This window comes from Euphorbia lathyris, chromosome 2 (genome assembly GCF_963576675.1).
Source record: "Euphorbia lathyris chromosome 2, ddEupLath1.1, whole genome shotgun sequence".
NCBI classification, from domain to species: Eukaryota; Viridiplantae; Streptophyta; class Magnoliopsida; order Malpighiales; family Euphorbiaceae; genus Euphorbia; species Euphorbia lathyris.
Window position 1 is genome coordinate 122,029,872 of NC_088911.1, and position 23,192 is coordinate 122,053,063.

The 23,192-nt window shown below is 34.2% G+C and overlaps 2 protein-coding genes across 4 annotated transcripts; both read right to left on the bottom strand.

The window, feature by feature from the left end:
- Positions 1-11,629: 11,629 nt before the first annotated feature.
- On the bottom strand, positions 11,630-14,518 carry LOC136219763 (sugar transport protein 8-like). The gene is made up of 4 exons (XM_066007293.1): positions 13,698-14,518; positions 13,079-13,398; positions 12,371-12,997; positions 11,630-12,280 (listed from the first exon to the last, which is right to left on the bottom strand). Exons 1-4 carry the CDS (start codon positions 13,828-13,830, stop codon positions 11,849-11,851), a joined length of 1,512 nt encoding a protein of 503 aa, XP_065863365.1. The 5' UTR covers positions 13,831-14,518; the 3' UTR covers positions 11,630-11,848.
- Positions 14,519-14,612: 94 nt separating this feature from the next.
- On the bottom strand, positions 14,613-22,992 carry LOC136219762 (chloride channel protein CLC-d). 3 transcript variants are annotated; one of them, XM_066007292.1, is made up of 23 exons: positions 22,508-22,991; positions 22,343-22,415; positions 20,447-20,668; positions 20,311-20,357; positions 20,119-20,217; positions 19,939-20,013; positions 19,607-19,695; positions 19,217-19,357; positions 19,056-19,126; positions 18,891-18,970; positions 18,618-18,767; positions 18,387-18,446; positions 18,222-18,296; positions 17,412-17,563; positions 16,996-17,131; positions 16,795-16,926; positions 16,326-16,403; positions 16,180-16,235; positions 16,011-16,085; positions 15,758-15,914; positions 15,562-15,663; positions 15,430-15,471; positions 14,613-15,065 (listed from the first exon to the last, which is right to left on the bottom strand). In XM_066007292.1, the coding sequence occupies exons 1-23, from the start codon at positions 22,682-22,684 to the stop codon at positions 15,048-15,050; spliced, it is 2,307 nt and encodes a 768-aa protein (XP_065863364.1). In that variant the 5' UTR covers positions 22,685-22,991; the 3' UTR covers positions 14,613-15,047. The 3 variants fall into 3 exon arrangements, with proteins under 3 accessions (XP_065863364.1, XP_065863362.1, XP_065863363.1); XM_066007290.1 differs by having other exon boundaries at positions 15,425-15,471; XM_066007291.1 differs by lacking the exon at positions 14,613-15,065 and adding an exon at positions 15,075-15,261 and having other exon boundaries at positions 15,425-15,471; positions 22,508-22,992.
- Positions 22,993-23,192: the final 200 nt, after the last annotated feature.

Sequence of the window (23,192 nt, forward strand, 5' to 3'; positions counted from 1 at the left end):
GCAGTGTCTCTCAAATAAGGAGAAAAATCAAAACAAAAACCAAATTCCGGTTGATAGCTAAAAAGACCAACATATGTCGTTAACAGCCTAACTTCTTCATACGGAGTCCGATTAATGCGATTCAAAAACCCCTGGAAACGTAAGATAAAAATAAAGAACTTTCATTTAGGACTCTATGACAGATTCGACCTCTATCTGGTCGAAAAATGCATCACAAGATTCAGGTACGAATCTGATTCTCCCGCAGCACCTATATAGACAATTCTCTATTATCGCTAGCTCAAAGTTATAATCTACTCATATCTCATATATATATGGTTGTAAGCTAACTATTAAACTCTCAAATATCAACTCCAAGTCATACATAATATCATGTATGTAACCCATGTCGCCAAATATCAAATAATTTACAAATTTTCATACACCCAATATTTTACTAACCATCAAATCTCATTTTTACCCCTCATTAGCTAGTTACTCAATCCTTGAAAAATTCCAAATTATTTCTTAGCTATCACCAAATATTCATATTCCTCAATTACTATCAATTATTTCTTCGGTATTACCAAATATTCATATTTCTCAATTACTATCAACCTTAGGTCCGAAGAATTTAACCTAGAGCTCTGATACCAAACTGTCACACCCAACCCTAGACGACCTCAATCGGCATCGAGCGTGAAATAGAAAGATCATAATCAATACTCAAGAGTCTCAAATTTATCCCAATATCATAATATCATATTATATTACAATTGAAATACCAAAGTTCTAACCATAATTCTAACAATAAGCAGCCACTTCCAAACCTCGCCTAATCGGTCGTAACCTTCTCTATATCATGTACTTTCTCACCTAAAAACATTAAAACATTAAAACCCTGAAATATCAATTTCTGAAAATTCTTTGATTATATATATATCGAGATATATAAAACTCAAAATATAGTTGATAGTTACTTACATTGGCTACTAATTGAAGAAAACAACCCGTTCAATTCGCCTCTAAATTCTGTCTAAGACGTTTCCCTCTAAACACTGCCGAAACTCAAAAACTCTTCGGTTAGGACTTAGATCTATGCATAAGAATGCTATGTTTCCAATTTCGAGTGATTCGGACGGTCGAATCTTCGTAAATCAAAGAAACGGTGGAGAAATGGTTCAGAGAAAACATAAATCTAAAAGGAATAAAAAAGAAAAGAAAAGGAAATAAAAAATAGATAAGGATGGTGATGATCGAGTATTGCTGGAATATTTGACAAAACTTTGGCAAATATCACGTTTGATCCTCAATCTTTCTATAATCTTTTAAAAATTACTCTAAACTTTTAATTTATACATAAAACTTTAAATTAACTCCAGACTTTTCCTATAACACCGATTTAACTTCACACACCCAATAATTATAATATATATTACTATCAAGGTATAAATTCTAGAAATTTAGACCCGGGCGTGACAGCTACTGACCCAAAACGTTAGGGGTATTTTTACACCTTAATCCAAATTATAAATTGTCCATATCCATTTCCATTTGTATCTATAAATTAGCATGACATTCTCTTTGAAGAATTATATGATTATTGTCATCACAAAGTGACTGTGTCTTAGTTTTTATTTCTTATTTGGTTTTTTCATCATAGCGTAATTCAGTTTTAGTTTTTCTTTGTTATTTTGTTTTTTCATCTTTAGAATTCATATATAAAATTAATAATAATAATTTATTTTAATAAATTAAATGCTATTTTAGACCAATTAGATTATGATTCCGTTTGGTTCACTTGTTTACCGTTGCGATTTGCTGTTTGTTGTTTGCTTATTAATGTAATTAGTAAAATTATGATTAAGTGTTGCTTTTAATATGTAAAATGACAATTATAGACATGTTTTAAATCAATAATTTATATATAAATTTCTAATACATACTTTTCTATCAAAAATTGGACAATTGAAATGCCAAGGACCTAAGAAATTTTCAATAGAAACTATTGATCATCGATGCTATAAGAGCAAGCATAAGTCGATTTAGAATATTAGTAAAATTGATTCTAAAACTTAGTCCCCAATTATAGTTCCTTTTAAAAGTGGAATACATTTTATTTTTTTTAGTTGGGTACATCATTTTTTCCAAATTATAATTTAACTACAACTTTCATCAATAACTCTAATTAACTTTACAAATTATTCAAACTCAGCATGAATTATGTCAATCCAGTAAAAATCCATAAGCTTCTCTTTTCTTGTTTACCTCCTCCATGTTTTGATGAATTGCCGAATTAAGATCATGCAAATCCATAAGGTTGACATGGATCAAGTTTTGTCCGATGATGCTTCGGAATATCACCTGAGTTACCTCCTTCTCCCGGTTCTCCTTTCTCTGCTTTATCAGCTGTTCATTTGCCTTCCTGATTCTTTTCTGGAGAAAACCCTCCTTTTGCTTGCTTTGCACCGTTTCCGGCATCATTCTGAAGTCAGAAATAACTTGTTGAGCTCCTTGGGGTGACGGCCAAACCTCTGGCTGAGAATCAGGAGTGCTGTAAATAATAGCACAGCCAGGAATTTCACATAAGGTAGTTAATTCGCCCATCTTCTTCAATAAGCCCCTTTTCCTCTTCTTCAATGTTGTTTGCTATGTACGAGAGTTCCAGCTTGTTTCTCATTTCTTTTCCTATGTCAAATTCAGAAAAATGGATTGGAGAGCATTCTACTATTTATAGGGTTAATAGAAGAATCTTGGTTGGCATTTGTTCCCCATTTTAATATGACAGTGAAATCTTGATTGCCACTTTTGAGCCTTGTTTGGCTTTTTTCTTTTTAAAATTCACAATTTATTATTTATGTTGAAGTGTAGTTTTTATTAAAATATTAATTTTATCTTATTTTTTAATTTAGTATTGAATATAATTTATTTTTTTTATGTATTTAATTGTAATTTGATATTTTATTTTGTGATAAGTTTTTTTTTAAATATTAATTCTATTTTTTAATTAAAAATAATTTTTTTGTTCAGGTTGTATGTTTATATATACCTATGTATATACAAGTTAAAACATATAATATAAAAAATAATATTTAAAAATTTAAATTATTAAATATTCACATATGTGAAGAAATGAAATGAATATCAATTATTTATTGGAAATTTTTAACGAAATTTTACCATAAAAAGATAGAACCCAAATCACTAGAATGTCTTACCTCCTTACCTGCATGTTGAGATCCGGCCAAGGAATCCGTGAGAAACTATGAGGACATGTTCGAACTAACAGAACTAACAGGAGATCACCACAGACTGGAGCAGAATCCTCGTAAAACGGAATGATCAGACTCATTTCAGTCGGCAACCATGGGCGGAAGAACAGAATCGGAGCGAAGCTCCTAGAATCTTTGCCATCTTCCACACACAGAGAGAAGGGAAGATAATGAGATTAAAAACGTTTTTTCTTCAGAGAGAGAGACTTCTCTTAAATTCTTAATTCCCTAATATCCAAAATAGTCCTGAACAAAAAAAATCTCTTATTTCCCTACCCCAATCCAATATATTTTCCTTTTATTCCTCCAACTTATCTTATTATAATGTTTAATATTATAACGGGTACCTGTCAACTGAATTAACTCGTATTATATACTTATAACACCTAATCGGTAAATAAAATAAAATTAAAAAATATTATGTAATCTAATATTAACTTATAAATAATATTTTTGGGCACGGCCGTGACAAATAAGATCACCAACATACAAACAAACCAATAACATATCTCCATCTTTCACTGTTGCATACAGGCATATTCATGCGGACATTTGACAAAACTTTTTTCTTGAAAATGTTTGTCATTGCAACTGTTTCATGCTATTGGTGCTTGCTTGAGACCATAGAGTGCTTTTTTTAGTTTTAGCACTTTACATTCTTGGCCTTGGACAACATACCTAAAAGGTTACTGGATATAAATTTCCTCCTCCATATATGCATTCAAGACAGCTGATTTTACATCCATTTGATGTATTTTCCACCCGTATTGAGCAGCTGCTAAGATCACCAATCTTATGCTCTCCATTCTTGCAACTGGGGTGAACACTTCATTGTAGTCAATGTCGGGTCGTTGACTAAACCCTTTCACCACCAGTGTAGTGTTGTGCCTGAATTCACCTTTAGCATCCTTCTTTGCTTTGAACACCCATTTAACACCAATGCTTTGAACACCCATTTGATCACATAACTGTTTGAAATAGTTGGACATGCATTCGCCATTTTGTTGAGGCGATCTCGGGACTGAAAGAAAATGACGAATTCCATGTTCGTCACAGAACTTTCTTTCTCCACAAGTGCTTTGAATTTTTTAAATGTGTCAAAAACTTCCGATTTTTCCTTCAAAAAAATACAGCCAAGTTTTTCTACTATAATCATCAATGAAAAGTAGAAAATATTTATTTTTATCCAAAGACATTGGTGTGATTGGTCCGAACATGTCTATATGGACTAGCTCAAGTGGCGCATTTACTCTTGATATTGACTCCTTTGGAAAACTGGTTCTAAATTGTTTTCCAACCAATCATCTTTCATGTAGCCGATGTGGTTGATCAATATGAGGTAAGCCATTTACCATCTTCTTCTGACCCAACAGTTTCAGTCCTCCGAATTTAAGATGCACATATCGTAGATGCCAAAGCCATGAGGAACTCTTCACACAGGCATTCAAACATTTGGCCACGTTCGTCTTGATGTTAATTGTGAACATTCTGTTTTTTGACATGGGTACTCGTATAATCAACCGTTTTTTCTCATTCAATAGAAGCAGTTTTCGGTCTTTTATATGAAGTTCATAATTTTTCTCAAGTAATTGTCCTAAACTCAAAATATTACTTTTCATGTTAAGAACATAATAAACATCATTGATAAACTGGTGCATGCCATTTTTCAACCGAATGAGAATTGTTCCTCTACCTTGATGGAAACTTTGGAGGAATCTCCAAATACAACATTACCACTCACAGATTTATCGAGCTTCACGAACATCTTCTTGTCACCACACATATGGTAACTTGTTGCATTGTCAAGGTATCATATGTTATTTTCATGACTTTCTTCTCTTTCATTTGTAAGTAACACCATGCATATTACTTCCTCATCATGAATATGTTGGTTGTCTCCTCTATCTCCTTGGGAAGACTCCAACATTCTGCTGCATAGTGACCATATTGTTGGTTGTCCATGTCCACGTCCTTGGCCTTTGCCTTTTATGGATTGAGTGCTTCTTTCATTGTTGTTGTAGTTTTTGTCACCTCTTGCTTGGTTTCTTCCACGTCCTCTTCCTCTTCCATTTCCTCTTCGACCTCCCTCGCGTCCTTGACCAAATTGGTTTCTTTCTCGACTGTCGTCGCAATCTTTAACCGAAGACTTTACTGCTAAGACTTGACTGTTGATTATTCTCTATGCTTCCCAAACTACTCTTCACGTGCTTCTAATAACCTATAACTTCATCAACGGTCACTGTGTTGATGTCTCTAGACTCTTCCATTGCCACCACTACGTACATAATCAAATTTTGGTAGTAGTGATCGCAAAATTTTCTCAACAATTCTAGAATTTTCAATTTTATCACCATACTGTCGCATTTGATTCACGACATATTTTACTCAAGATGAATAGTCAATATTAGCCTCCATTTTCTTCATCCTCATCGTCTAAAATTATCCTCTCAGCATTTGCAAGCGAACCTTTTTAACTTTTTCTTCACCTTGAAAAGACACTCATAGAATTTCCAACTCTTGTTTGGAGGTGGTAGCTTCGGCTACCTTCTTGAACATAACTTCATCTAAGCCTTGATGGATGAGAGTAAGCGCCTTTTGACCATTTTTATGATTTTTCTGTAAACTATCTTTTTCATCCTAAGATAGTCTTGATTCGACTTTTGGATCTACGTAGCCTTTTTCTACGATGTCCCAAACATCTTGACATCCGAGTAATGCCTTCATTCGAATACACCAACTTACATAATTGGTTTTTGTGAGCTAAGGGTAATGGAAGAAGATGTTGTTGGAATTGCCAGCCGTTTTTATAGGATCTCTTAAACACTCAATTTAAGAAAAGTATATTGTTTTGTGGAAGAATAAAATCTCTCAACCTAGGCTTTGATATAACTTCAAGGACTGAATATATATTTTTAAGGAAATAATTTAGTGTACAAAGTGTCAGATAAAAATTGACACAATGGGCACAACCTCACAAGCTTCACTCTGACACACACGTTCTTATTTCACTTCACTATTCCAAAAAACTTCATACAACTAACTCTTATTTACAGATGATCATTACCAACAACCTAATTTATTTTAACCACATATGTCAACCCATATACGTGTATCAATAATCTTCTCATCTTCTTCATTTACTCTTTTGTTCTTTTCTTACCAACCATTAATGTAATCTGTCATGCATGAGGGAACAAGTCTTCCTCATCACGTGAAGCTTCACACTTCTGTCTTTTTCTTCTTTTTTTAATAAAATTAAGTTTATTAATTTTAATACATATAGACTAAACCGATTCCACCATTATTAACAAGATGACATTATTATGGTCCTTCAATTGGTGACATCAGTTGCTTCTTCAAACATAGAGACTAAATCGATTCGAGAATTATTAACAAGATGACCCATTGCACCAAAAATTTATCAAACACAATATTATTAATATGGCAAACATGAAATTAACCTCAAATAAAGTGCAGTAAAACCCAAGTACAAAAAGTGCATAAAACCCATAACAAAACAGTAATAAACAAGTAGTGAATGTTTTTGTTTAAATCCATAACTTACTTCTATTTGCAGCTTACTTCTCAAGTTTTGGTTGAGCGTAAAGTTTCTACGGATGATCCTGCAACATCATTACTCTTAATAGTGCATACATAGTGTGTATTAGTAAGTTTCAGAATGTCTTGAACGAGCCACTTTAAAGAAGGAAAACAACTACATGCTGAGGAAAAACAATATCTTCAAAAATATCAGATTATATACAACAAACATATTTGTTATCCTAAACTTGTTATTTCCCAAGGTAAGGGAGATCTTCATCTTAATATCTCATAACAGAAAATGAACAGTAACACTAACCACGACTAAATGAAGATTGGAAGCATGGATGAGAATAACAAAAGCAAACTCCCTTCCAGAGACATTCCAGCCTATAGCATTAATATACAGTGAGTTAGAATATATATATATATACACACACACACATAATCCATCAAATAAGATCTTACAAGAAGAGCAGTCTTGTTGTTATAACCAAATCCCTTAACAACTATAGTGATTATGGTTGTCTTTATAATTATGACTAATTGTTAAATTTAATGCTTTGGTAACTGCTATCTTATCCTGTATTTTTTATCTGTATGATTTTAGTCAGTTGCAGTGGTTATTAAATCACTGATTTGTAGGAAGTGGTTATTGCACAGTTATTCTGTAACTGTGTTTCTGATGTATTTAAACTGAGTATCATATCAATAATTTATATACTTTCCACAGCAAATTGTGTTGTTATAAAATCATCTCTTTCATTTTGTGTTGTTATAAAATCATCTCTTTCATTTTCCAACAAATGGTATTAGAGCTCTCTTCTTGAGGGACTTGTGAATTTGTTATTATTTCTTTTTCTCTTCTTCTTTATGGATTTGTCACAAACTCCATTTACTGCATTAGCACCACCTGTTTTCAATGGTGAAGGCTATCATATTTGGGCAGCAAGGATGGAAGCACATCTGGAGGCTAATGATCTCTGGGAAGCTATTGGAGAGGACTACGAAGTTCCTCCATTGTTCGAGAATCCAACTATGGCGCAGATAAAAAATCACAAGGAGAAGAAATCAAGAAAGTCGAAGGCCAGGGCTACGTTATTTGATGCAGTCTCATCTGATATCTTTATCAGAATCATGACAATGAAATCAGCTTTTGAAGTCTGGAATTTATTGAAGAAGGAATTTGAAGGAGATGAGAAGATCAAAGGAATGAAGGCTCTTAACTTGATTAGAGAATTTGAATTTCAAAAGATGAAGGATTCAGAAACTGTCAAAGAGTATTCAGACAAATTGCTTAGCATTGCTAACAAAGTAAGATTACTCGGTACTGAATTTCCTGATTCTAGATTAGTTCAAAAGCTTCTTGTCACTGTTCCTGAAAGGTTTGAAGCAACCATTTCTTCTCTGGAAAACACTAAGGATCTGTCAAAAATTAGTGTGGCAGAATTGTTGAACGCTTTGCATGCACAAAAGCAGAGGAGACTTTTGAGGTCTGAGAATTTTGTTGAAGGTGCATTATTTGCAAAGGGTCAATCTAGCCAGGGAGAAAAAGGGATGAAGTACAAGAAGAATAAATCTGACTTTCCTCCTTGTCATCATTGTGGGAAGAAAGGTCATCCACCTTTTAAATGTTAGAGACGACCAGATCAACAATATGAGAAGTGCCAAAAGATGGGACATCATCAAAAGATTTGCAAAAGCAACACTCAACAAAATTCAGAAACCCATGAGAAAAATGTTGCTCAAGTTGCTGATCACGAAGAAGATGAAAATGAGTATCTTTTTGTGGCTTCATGTTTTGCTCCTGGAAATTCAAGTGATAATTGGCTTGTAGATAGCGGATGTACGAACCATATGACTTATGATCGTGCTTTGTTCAAAGAGCTAGATACATCAGCAGTTTCCAAAGTTAAAATTGGAAATGGAGAGTACATTCCAGTGAAGGGAAAAGGTGCAGTGGCTATTAAGAGCACTTCAGGTACAAAAACAATCAAAGATGTATTATTTGTGCCTAACATAAATTAGAATTTGTTAAGTGTTGGCCAACTTCTTGAGAAGGGTTTCAAAGTTTTATTTGAAACAAATCACTGCATTATAAAGGATTCAGCGGACAAAGATGTCTTCAAAGTGAAGATGAAAGGCAAGATCTTTGCATTGAATCCATTGAAGGAGGAGCAAAAAGTGTTTACTGAAACACAAATTAATTCAGAAGTCTCTGAAAAGATGATCTCATCAAGTTTGAGTTCAAAAAATTTGAAAGAGGCGTTGATTCAGCAGAAGGAAATTCAAGAGGAGGCTGAGGAGAAAAATCATACTTGTACTACTGCCTTTGTTTTAGCTGAAGAAGAAAATGCCAACGATCAAAAAGAAGATGAAGAAGGGGAGTTTCACGATTTTAATAGTTTCTCTGAAACTCAAACTCAGTTTGGTGATTATGATGAGATTGATGAGCATGAGGAGAAATTACTTGAGTCATTTTTGTCCAAAGACTCATGTCCACAGCGCACACTTGCAGATCTCATTATTAAAAAAACAAACAGGACACAAATGTTTCTTTAGAGTTCCTTAAAAAAAATTGCAGTAACCAAAGCAAGGAGGAGTGTTAAATTTAATGCTTTAGTAACTGCTATTTTATCCTGTATTTTTTATCTGTATGATTTTAGTCAGTTGCAGTGGTTATTAAATCACTGATTTGTAGGAAGTAGTTATTGCACAGTTATTCTGTAACTGTGTTTCTGCTGTATTTAAACTGAGTATCAGATCAATAATTTATATACTTTCCACAGCAAATTGTGTTGTTATAAAATCATCTCTTTCATTTTTCAACACTAATATAACATATGCTAGCAATATATCCACATGGTTCCATAGAAAATGAACATTGATAAGCATCCCAATGATGGCGAAGAAGAGTGTAGCGAATCGAGATAATCGTAAATTAACCCCTTAATCCCACATTTCCATATGTTTTGACTGTTGCTTTTGATTAGTAATGAAAATGTTAAACATGTCTGGATATTTCTAAAGCAAGTCGAGATAACTAGAAAAATGAAGTACTTAATTGACAAAAGGACATTCAAATTTAGCAAGCATATCATATTAGCAAGGACAAAAAAATATTATGTGTGTAAAGGCAAGCATAAAAAAGGGACATGATAGCTACGGACAGGGCCGGCTCTAGGGGGAGGCCGCCTAGGTCCTCCGATCGGAATTTGTTTCAAATTTGATAATTATTAAGATTTCTATGGTTAAAAAGTACATAGACTTAGATTTATAACAAAAAATAGTACTAGGCTAAATGGTAAAGACATAGTGGAATTGTTTATAAGTGTGAGAATTCGATTCCCTGAATTAGTATGACTGGTGAGAAGAAACTTGATTTTACATATATAAAAGAAAACTCGATTTTACATATACAAAAGCAAGAATAATAATTTCTTAGTTTTAGGTTATTATTATATGACTTGAATTGTAGTTAATAATATATTGGTTTTACTATTTAATATTTATAGACGCGACTCAACCAATCTTTAATCACCAAGATAAATTCACTTTCTTTTTATAGAATCTTGCGATTAGGTTCGAGTTCAGCCGTCCAAAATTAATTTCCAGGAATTAATATTTGGTCGTCTGTTTGCTTCTCTCATTACTGGTGAGAAGAAACTTGATTTTACATATATAAAAGAAAACTAGATTTTACATATACAAAAGCAAGAATAATAATTTCTTTGCTTTAGGTTATTATTATAGGACTTGAATTGTAGTTAATAATATATTGGTTTTACTATTTAATATTTATTATTTCTAAAATTGTATTATTTAGATATGGAAAAAAGTGCACAATGTGCCTAGGGCCTCCAAAATGCTGGAGACGGCCCTGGCTATGGAGTAGACCTGGAGGAACTGAAAAAGGGATCAAAACCATTGCCTCCTCATCCAATCATTTCAACGGAACCCTAAAACCTATCGACCAAACAGAAACTATAAAATTGCTAAGTTTTTATAGAATTAGAACTTGCCTTACATTAGTCAAAGCCAGTCCATAATGATATGTTAAAGAAAAGAACAAAATGAAGAAGAATTACAAGTAATAGTATCAAATTATATATCACATAGAGCAAATCATAGATTATACATGATAAATGTGATATCACATAAGATCTGTAATGGAAGATTTGTAGAGGATTTGTAATGGAAGATTTGTGAAATCGCACGAAGACTGTCAAACATATGAGAGGAGATATCGCGAATTTGAGCAAGATGGCAAATGTGAAATCCCAAAAAGTGATAACACGCAAAACCAAATGATTCAGAATTTGAGGTTTTTTCCTTATAGTTTTGTAGACGTTTAGCTATTGGGCTTCTAAGAATTGGTCACTAAAACCTAATTCTCTTATAAAAAGCAAACAATTGTTTGGAGTAAGGGATTAAAGCGGAATTAAGGCTATATATGTATGGGGTATAAGGTATAAGGTTATTTAGCAATTTTGAGTAGACAACATTTTTTGTAAGTTCATCTAGAAAACTGTTGGTATAGATGTACTTTTTTGTAGTATCTCTTTTGTGGGATACACTAAGAAGACAAGCAACTTCACAATCACAAACATCGAGTCACCCTTACAACTACTTCGGTTACTCAAATCTCTACAAACAAGACTACTGGATACTTCACATTGGATTTTCCCACTACATTATCATATATATTATCATTATTTTAATGATAATGGAAGCAATCCTAATTTAGTACAAAAATAAACAACATGGTAGTAAGGGAATTGAGGATAAGCAAATAGTTGCACACATGATGAAAGTGATTATTGCATTACTTTGGATTTTGAAATACACGAATATGAATTCGGAAGTACAATGGTTAATTAGTTTCTAAATTCCAACACGGTAGGAAATTAGAAATGAAATCGAAGAAGAAGAAACAAGATACATGTCTAGAATGCAATGCAACCCTAAACATGCACCTAATTAATTTAAAAAAGAAATGATTAATCCAAAGACTTATTTTTAACTTCATCTTCCACAGTTGTTGATTAATCTCATAATCAAGCCATTCCTTTTCCATCAGGGGTGAAGAACCTCTTCCAAAACCAATGTCTCTTCCAAACTCTATCGTTCATCTCATCAATAGAAACACCTTTAGTCTCAGGAATGAAGAAAAACGCAAACAACATCATCACCACAATCCAACCACCAAAGAAGAAGAATATTGCAGCTCTCATATTACACAACATTGACAAGAATGCTTGAGCTATTATGAATGTGCATAACATGTTTGAGCTAACTGCGAATGAAAACCCAGCTGTTCTTGTTTCCAGTGGGAATGTTTCACTCGGAATTAACCATCCCAATGGCCCCCATGACCAAGCAAATCCACCTACGTATACGCATACCAATATTACCACCACTGCTGCCTCTTTGCTCGGTAGTTCTCCGGTCAGCTTCAGATCTTTCATCAGGATTGCTCCTATCATTGTCTGCGTTGTCAAGTTATTTAATTTGTTATTCTATATAATGCAACATAACCAATATTGTAATTTCATTCCAATTCTGAATCTTTTCGTTACCTGAGTGATGAGCATCTGAACGCAAGATTCGAGAAGCAAGATCCTCCTGCCAAGCCTATCAACCAGACCAATTGAAACAAGAGTGCACAAAACATTAACGAACCCTGTAACAACAGCTGAAAGCAAAGAAGCATCGCTCCCAAATCCAACGGTTTGAAAAAGAACGGGAGCGTAAAACATGATGGCGTTGATTCCGGTGAACTGCTGGAAAATTTGGAGTAAGATGGCTATGACTAGTGGCGGTGTGCTTTCTTTGCGGAGGAGTTCACGGTAGGGATGAGTGACTTGTTTCGCCATTTCGCAAGCTTCAACGATTGAATTGAACTCAGCATCGACGTTTTCTACGCCTCTTACCTTTTTAAGAACTGATTTTCCTTCTTCGATTTTGTTTCGCTCGATAAGGCTAGTCGGAGTTTCAACGATGGCTAAAGAACCTATTCCGAGCATCAATGCTGGAACTCCGGCAAGCCCTAGGGAAATTCTCCATCCGTAGGGATGAATGTTTCCGGTTCCGTAATTCACCAAATTTGCAATGAATATCCCAATTGTTACCATTAGTTGGAAGACAATATTTAATGCTCCTCGTAGCTTCACCGGAGCTAACTCCGATAAAAATAGTGGCACCGCCTGCAAATTAAAGAAAGTAATTGATGAGTCATTGCGGGATAAATTAAATTGTAGAAAACTTTGAGATATTTTATTTCTTACTTGATTGGCGAATCCGACTCCGAAACCGAGAAGAACCCTGCCGACGATAACCATAGCAATATTAACCCCAGCTGCACTCAATCCGACTCCGATGACGAAGAAGAAAGAAGCCATCTGCATAGTTGGCTTCCGACCAAGTTTAGTGCAACAATGAGAAGCAAAAAAGCTAGCTACTAGAGCTGCAAGGTACAAGGATGATGTGAAGAGTTGCAGGTTTTGATCATCGAATTTACAGTAATTGTTTTCAGCTGCCTTTTTCTTCCTTTCATACACATTGTGAAAAAACTTCTCCAGGAAATCATCCATGGCTGTCACTCCGCCTGCAATAATTTTATATTCAGTAACTATATTTAGTATTCAGATTTAGGTTTATTAAAATAGTAGAATGGATATTTAAATTATTTTAAGGCTTAGATTTAATAAATCTACCTGCATACGGACATGGTCATTCACGGTTGTTGTCCCAAGATATATTATAAATTTAGATGAATTAAAATATAATTCATTTTTTGACACATGAAATTTCAGACTAATTTAATAAAAATAAATGATATGAAAATGAGATTAATTTGAAGTTGAAAAGATTAATTCGTAAAAATAAGAAAAAAGAATAAATCACCTGAGATACCGATGTCATAACCAAACATTAGACCTCCAAAGGCTGCAATAATCACACATATGATCACCGTAAAAGTAACCTTGCCTTCAAATTGCGGCATATCGCCATTTCCAGAAATTACTATGGCCGGCATTTTTAATTTAATTAAAAATTAAATAAGAATTACCTCTCCTACTGGATATAATTGCTCTCTGTATATTAAAATTTATATTAGAGAAGAAACAATTAAACTTCGGAGAGGAATAGGCAAGGAACTAGGAGAGGGAAACCTCAGCCTAGTAATTGAAGTGGTGTAATTTTTATGACTTTTACACTTTGTATATATACAAAAATTATTTGTCATATTTAGTAATCTAATTTTAGTTTATTATCGATATTAATATTAGATAATTACTATTACATGTACGTTAGGAATTAATCTTACTGTAATGTCCTCACATTAACAAATTATACTAATTATTAATTTATCTTTATTCCTGAATTTAATTATTAACATTAATCTGTGACTTTGTTTAGTTTGAATTAAATGATTTTAGAACATTCATCTTAATTAAGGATATTGCTTATTTTATATGGATAGATAGGTACTAGAAACAGAAATCTTATTATATCCATCTGTTAATTAGATCTACGATTGGATGATAATCTCATTTTATTTTTGTTTCATAGAGTGCTTCAACTTTATAACTGTAACCTTATGAATTTTTACCATCTTTTTGTTAATTATATCACGTGCTCTCCATGCACTTTGTATGTTTTGGAAATGATTTTTTTGTCAATTTGTTCCTTCTTTCGTTATTTGTATCTAAAAGGGCCTATTAACTCTCAAATATAAAGTTTATAGCATAATAGAACAAGATCGAAGTTAAAAGGCTTAATATCATAAATATTTAAATTTCAAAGGATTAAAATACATTTTTCTTTAATTAAACTTTCATTTATTGTTCATAAAATTTTGTCAAATTTAATAGCTTAGCCTACTCACTTATACAGCATTTCATTACAAGTACTTTACAATGCACCTCCATTGCTGGTTCAATGCATGAAGTTGCAGTATTTTTACAATCATTCTCCATTCTAATACTAAAATTTTCTTCACATCCTGATAAAAGTTCCCAAGAAAAAAAAGATGTTCAAAAAATTAGGCCTCATATATGGAGAAGAAACTAAGTAAATCATTCTATGTCGTGAGAAAAAGAATCGGAAGAGGCAAAAAGAATATTGGTTTTCAATTAGAGGTATTAGCCAGCCAGGAAGGTACGAAAGCAGTTTCAAGCAGGAAAGTGATCTTGGAGAAGAAGACCGTTGAGAAGGGGGCTATCCACATCTGTATTCCTAGGCAACATTCTTTTATCTTGATGATGAGTTCTGTCAATACAAATCAAACAAATAATCAAAATCATGAACTACTTACCAACAAATATTCCGACGGAATCCCTTGCAAAAGGGTACGATTCAGCTGGAATTTCTACTATAAGGCTGTTTTGTACCATAAAACTAAACTTGATCTTCCACTATCAATTGGCCCCCCAAAAAATTTATATAGGCAGGGCTGCTGTAATTGCTATAAATCAAGAGGAGGGTGAAAAATCAATAACATAATGTCAATCAATGCATAAGCGAAATTAATGGGAACAAGAAAAAGCTTGAAAATTTTTGAGCTTGTTCTAAATGAAAACCGATGGATAGATACTAAAGCTAACAGACATGAGTGAAGCAGCATGGACCTTACACTAGATGATTGAAGTTCCAAATTAGCTGATTCCTCGTTCTCCTACAGTAAAAAAAAAAAACCATCATAAAACAGTCCTTAAATAGTTCATTAATATTTGAAACGCAGAGAAAGCTAATGCCATCAACCAACCTCAATAAGCAATTCTTTTCTTGTAATCATGCCAATCACACGTGAAGCACGAGGGACAACAAATATGTGTCTTAATCCTAATTGGCGGAAAAGATTGTATACCTATATGTCGGGAAAATGCATAACTTTATCATATGAAAAATGGGAGACCAATAAAAAAACATGAAAAAACAAACAGAAGAGGGGAGTCGCCTACCTTTGTTAAGGACATATCCTCAGGGACAACATATGGGGAAGGATTCATAAATGGGGCAAGATCTATGTACATTTCCATGTCATCTGAACTAAGATGGATATCCTCTATACAGATTCCTTTACTAGAAACCGGTTTCACAAATTCGGTGAAAGTGTGCCTGATTAAAAGAAGCAACTATCTTGAGCAAGTACAATTCAAAGTCAGAATTTAGTAGCAGCATCAATAACAATAAGTGGTATCAAGCTCCATTCACCTGATTGACCTGGATCCACCTGGAAAAGGACTATGTTGAAAATCCACCTTAGACTGAAGCAGCACAAGCAAATGACTGAACCAAAAACTATATTAGCTTCCTCAACCAATACAATGTTTTTGTCTACATTTCTAACAAGAAAAAAAAAAGGAGAGAGAGAGAGTTCTACCTGCGAAGCACAAGTCCAATCACAAGTGTTTCTCCATTTCTTGTGTGATCAATCACCTAGGTATAGTAAATATATCATCAGCATAAATTAGAAAATTCCACGTAACCAAAAGAAAAAAAAGATAAAAAAGATTGATGCAAACTTACAGGGAACCCATTGTGTTTATTACTCCGTAAAATAGAAACTATGTCTGCAACTTTAGCTACACGAGGAAAGGGAACAACCTACAAAAGATGGATGAAGAAACCGACCATGAGTTGAAATGGAGTGCGCAAAACAAAGGGGTGCCAAGGAATTAAACCAGCCATAATATGCATGCATGAGGTATCACAAGTTTATGAGACCTAGAATCAAATCTCTCCTTTTTTTCATTGATTTTTACTAATTTTCTATTTCTGCATCATTTGCTATAGTCTTAGGGTTTCCAATTGACATTATAGACTTTTATAGGTATGCATTTGACAGCCTACGGAACCTAAAAAAATTTACAGGTCTGAATAACGGTGGTTCTAGTGTTCAAATTTAAATTACCCAAGTCATTAGCGCTCACAATAATAGATAGATAATAGTTATGTTCAAGTTAAAAATGAGACTATTTGAATGAAAATAAATAACCTTCTGATTTCCACAAGCTTCTCTTGCTGTCATATTTCTCATCTGATACTTAGGTCTAGATTCCAGCAATGGAATGCCTCTCAATCTGGCTTGCTCTTCATAAAGACCTTCATTAAAAGCATCACCAACAGCCTGCCGTGTTTTCAGAAAATTCATTCAACTGGGCGTCCAAAAAAATTGCAAGGAAATTCAAAAGCTTACCTTTGATATAAGAAGAACAAGCATGATCAGAGGTAAAAGTTTCAGGTTGTTTGTGATCTCAACCATAATTACACATAAAGAGACTGTCATACGCATTGAACCTCCAAGGAATGAAGCAGCACCCAACAAAGCATATCTGAATACCACCAGAACAGCATACAGTACATTAGAAAGAAAATATCAGTATCCAGACAATGGTTCCCCATTCACTGAAGGCAGAAGTCCTGTAAGCAAAAACATTTGCAAACACAATATATATATATAAAAAGTACATACAATATGAATGGGAATTTCTTATCTGATTCATAAACAATATAAAAAAGCTTTAATGCATAAGTACCAAAATTCTGGCCATTGCATTAAAAAAGAATAAAAAATAAAAAAAAAACATGCATATAGGAAACAAAGAAACTCACGTTCCCTCCTCAATGTTGGGCTTGTTGTAAAATTTAACAACAAGCATGCCAACAAGCCGTCCATATGTTGATCCTATCATTATTCCAGGAACAAACTGACCTGCAGGAACTGCTGTGCCAAATGTAACCACTGCTAGGGTGTAAAACATTATCTGCAAACATCATAAAGGAAGAGAAAGCATTGATTTAATTGAAGTATGAATATTAATATGAAATGTTATGCAGCAATATCCAAATTGATCTAGTAGGATGTTCAAATATGATCATGAAACCCTACTTGGAACTTTTGTACTAAAAAGTGAACCAACAAAGGAACATAAATTAGCATATCTTATAAATAATTTAGAAGAATAACAACATAGCTGCTGACTGGACTACAATAGGAATCCTCTCTTCCAGTTCCAATAATCCTATAGCTTCAATTTTATAGTTTGTTATGGTTCTTAAAACTGTGTTCTTATCAGATAAATTTGGACCGTATATGCCTATTAAACCTCAAAGGCAAGGGGGTATTCAGTGAAGAAAAACAGTAAAATATATTACACACAAAATTGCCCCAGTAAACATACATCTATAATTAGCAAAAATTTGCATGAAAAAATGGTTGTCCACAGAGAGTGAGGAAAGGGACAAAAAAAAATGTCTACTGATTTCCAGATTTGGAAATTAAAAGTACAGCAGATGAAAAGCAGGGCTCAGTCCCCAACTCTCGTCTAAAATAACTTGATAGACTACATCAGTTTAACAAAATTAAGAAATAAGATAATAGCAGCCTTTTCATGTAAAACTCAAGATGGAAACAGTTAATACCAGAAATGTCAATAAACTTTGGGCACTGAACTCATGAATTGTTTTTGCACTAAACAAATTTCTTATGGCATCATCCTGTAGAACACATATAACTGCATCAGAACAGAAACCAAATAACATGGGAAACTAGATTGTAGAACAATAAAATGCCCTTTTATATGGTACCTGAGTATTAAAGAATATTGTGGCGAGATCATTGTACTCCTTATTTCCGCTACAGTAAAACTGCATTTCATGACATCAAATTAAACTATATTTATGATGTATGACATGCTGTATTTTACAGCAAATTCCCCAACAAAAGTCATTCCATGATCAACAGAATTACATAGAAAAGTGTGCCAGCAAAATAAAACCTCAAAAAATTGAACTGTGAAGTCAAAAGTGAGATCTTACATTAACATAATTCCCATACATTCCTGGAGGCCTCGGACATTCAATACCTGATTCATCATCTGATTCAGGGCAGGGACTGCATTTTCTTAGAAGTGGCAGTCCGAAAGAAATAACTGAGGTTATAACGGAGATGAGACAAGCTTCAATAATCTGTGACAATAATATTACAACCATAGTTGGGAGTACATTAGTTAAAAATTGGAAAGCAATAAGTATGTGCGTGTGAGTGTGTATGTATGTGTGCGAGTGTGTGTGTATATCTGAAAATCTTGCCTTCACTCGGTTCCCTCTCTTGTGCAAATAATTTCGACGCCAGCGAGTTATATAAAGAGTAAGTTGGTTAAATAAAGCTCCTGAAATTAGGGAAAAAAGGAAAAACTAATAATAATTATTTGCAACTCTAACAAAAAGCATAAATGTTAAACTATGGTTACCTACCAAGCAGGCCGCCAATCACCCCAATGACTGCCATCGGAAGTAGCTCAGAGAAAGAATAGTCTTCTTGCCCACTGTCCAAAAAGAAGGAAAAAACTTAGGACATAGCCAACCAGTACAAGCTCAGTAGAAAGATACACAGACAGAAAAATGCAGATCTCAACTCTGATATATCCCATATCACAAAGCCTCCTGAGCCAAAATGCCCACAATTTCCAGTCTTACACCATCCCATGGCCGTACGCACTACCACTGCCACAATAGCAGAAGTGAAGAAGACACGCCACATAAGTTGACTCCTCCACCTGACGTAGAAAAATAAAGAACATGTTAGAAGTATGACAAATCAAATTGCCAACTAAAAGCAGCTCTGTAAATGCATATGATATGCTGACAGTGACATACTATAGATGAATCATGAGAATGCAAAAAAAACATGATAATGCACTCAACATGTGATGCTAATATCATCCTATTCAATTTTAAGTTTTTTTTTTCTTTGGTACCTGATCAAACTGTTATACTGTACATGATCCAAATCAAAACTCTCTTACCATGATGTGACCTCTTCTAATGCAAATAATACACCACCAACGGGAGCTCTAAAAGCAGCAGCAACTCCAGCTGCACATCCACATGTCACCTTTCAAAACATTCATAAACAGATAATGAGAACAGTAAAGAGGTTTGCCAACTTTCAGAAAAGGAAGCGGTCATAATTGAGAATTCGAAACAATGTATGTTGCTTGCTCGATACCATTATCATAACACACAACATCCAGTAGTGTACAACAACTTGGCAAGTAAATATCATTTACAAGAAGTAAACGAACCCAAATGTAATTAGTTACAAAAATCATCTGTATTGATGGTATAAGTTACTTACAAGATCACGGCGATCGCGATCACTCGTGAAAACTTGTAGCCACCTAGAACTGAGATGATATTTGGTGGATCCACCCTAAATTGACAAAACAGGTCTTAGATCGTTGGGGTAAAACTTCAAATGTGCTCAATTTTTTTATTAGTTTTGCAATACAATAAACTCCAAGCACAAAATTCCTACTTGTCCAAGCAATGAAGCAATACAAGCACCAGTATGAACAAGAGGACCTTCTTTGCCTAAAGCTAGACCACCTCCCACAGAACCAATGCTGCCAAATATCTATCAAAATCAAATGAGGAAGATTAAAGAGCAGATAATCGCAAATTCATAGCAAAGAAAACTTATGTTAAGAATTAAGAATTGCCACAAAACCTTTCCAAGCAAGGTTCTGAAAAGTAGAATACCAGGAATATCAAGGCCTGCACATTTATTCACAATTAGCACCTCCATGAAGGAAATTAGAACAATTCCAAACACTAAGACAAGTTGATTGAGATATTTGTCTTACCATTCAGATAGCCCTTAATTTCAGGAATACCAGATCCTGCTGCTGCTGGGGCAAATTGTGTGATGATATATACAGACGAATAGACCAAAGCCAAGTTAACTAACACATACAAAACAAAACCAGCAAAATATGATTTTTGTATTATTGAAAAGGTCAGCGAAAATTTCCATCCAGCGAAGTTCTCAACAGATAGATTGATGAAAACTGCAGCTAATCCAGTACCTGGAAGCAAGTAAAAAAAGATATCAGATAGATTGTTATTGTGCATCAAAGAGAAAGACTAGCACAAACAATATTTAAAATGACATAACAATAAATCCAACTTTCCGCAGTCTAAACTTTTAAGTAATATCTAAGGAAATCCTTTCAGACACTGGAATTTGATGGAATTCTCTGAAACGGGGAAAGATATGAGATTACACGGGCTTTAAACAATAAGTGATATACTTAATGCCACCTGAAGGCTATGGCAAAGCAGCTGATGGTCTGGTCTGCAAACTATCTAAATCTTTATACGGTTCAAAGCAGGCAGGGAGACAGTGGAATTTGGAGTTCACAAACAAGCTGGTGTCCATGGGTTTTCTTAAATCCATTCATTGTTCACCTTAAGGAAAAATAATGAGTTTTTAGCTCTAATTGTTTATGTTGATGATCTCCTAATTAAAGGGACTTCATTCAGAGTAACTGATTCAAGAAGTCAAGGTTGAGTTGGATACAACATTCAGAATCAAGGACCTAGGAATTGACAAATATTTCTTACGAATAGAAATGGCTTAGTCTGCTTCTGGGATTATAATCACACAGCAGAATATATTTAATGATATGATACATGATGTGGGATTGATTGCTTCTAAAACTGCTAGCAGTTCTTTTCCAGCTGGAATGCAGTTCACAGATGCATCAGAGGCTTATCGGGATCCAGAGCAATACAGAAGGTTGGTGAGAAGGGTATTACATTTGGGATTCACACGTCCTGATATTTGTAATATCACACAACAGCTATGCATGTGTTGAAGTATCTAAAGGGTACAGCATATTTGGGGTTATTCTATTCATCAAACAATGACTTTCAGCGTAATGGTTATTGTGATTCAGATTGGAAAAGGTGTAAAATCACTAGAAGATCAGTTACAGGCTATTGTGTCATGCTAGGTTCTTTAATTTCATGGAAATCGAAAAAGCAAAACACAGTCACAAAGTCCTATGCTGAAGCAGAGTATCGGTCAATGACAACCACAGTTAGCGAGTTGAAGTGGTTGACTTGTCAAAATAAGTTCATTGCAACACCACATACCTTCTCAATCTCAATTAGCTGATGTACTTGCAAAGCCCTTGAGTGCTAATCAAATGTGGCCCAGTTTAAGCAAGTTGGAATTAGTTCAATTATCATCTCCAACTTGAGAAGGGAGTGTTGGAATAGAGAGATACATTGACAGCATGGAAGAAAGCTGCAATCAGTGAAGAGTATCAAGGCTTCTGGTGAGCTGGCAGAGGCAGTTAGATTTGGCGGAAATTCTTGTCGATAGAAAGCACGTGTGTGCCAGTGCTTAATTAGAAAATTCATTTTGGTTTCTTATTGTATAAAAGGAAAACTAATTGTGTAACATATTACTCAATGAATACAAAATAGCGTTTTCTTCTTCTCTTACGTTTTCAGAGCCAATAGCTACATGCACTAGTTAACCAAATTTTATATCCTTTGATTCTAAATCTTCAATTCTAAGTTTTAAACAACACAACTGATAGAGATAACTCAATCAATGCAGAATACAGGCGATACAATCAGATAACCAAATAAAATTCAGAAAATAAACTGAATTGCACAAACACATAATTAATAGCTATGAAATCAGGTTTTTCCCATGAATTCAAGCCCATAATTTAAAAAGCGCTTACCAATGCCAATAAGCAACGCAAAGAACCACTTCACAACCACATAGTATCCAACATAGAGCTTCCCTCTTTGCTTCTGAAGATCCCAAAAAACAAACAAGAAACTTAAAATTACAAGAATAGAAATGTCAAAAAATACTAAATAAATAAATAAGCAAAAGCACCAACCTGCTCTTCTCGATACGCATAATTCTCAATAACTTCATAATCAAGACTCTCAACATTGCTGCTACCGCTAGCACTCAAGAGACCTATCCCCTCGAGCTGCCCGTCCTCTGAATTCGGAATCCGAGACCAAATCAGTTTAGCGGTCTCAATTCCATCTTGCAGGTGATTCGATAACATTATGAGTGATCTCTTCTCCCTCTATGTCTCTCGCTCAATACCAAACCCCTATCTGAACCCTAGAAGGGGACAAAATCGGAAAACAGAGAATCCGAGCCTCCGTCCAGCATTAGAGAATCAATAAAAACAGAGAAGATATCGATCAAACATAAAACAGCATCTCTTAATTGAATTCAATCAGTTAAAAACGAAATCGGGAGGGAAGCAATGGCGTAGAATCGTGAGTGACTTTTGCTTTTCTCTTCTTCTGTCACTTTTGTTAATGTCCTTTCTCAAGTCTTTCTGCTACTGTGGCAATTAGCATTTTGACTCCTCTTTCTCACCTTCTAAGCATAGATTTGATGGGCGGGGGTTTTGTTCTCCTACACCAAGCTCTACCTGAGATCTCCTCATTTGCGTGACGTGGACTTTTGTTGCTAAACGGAAAGTATTTTTGGACCTATTCCCGGTTTAGGGAAATGAAAAAAAGAATTTATTAAATTTCATTTTTTTTTGGGAGATTATTAAA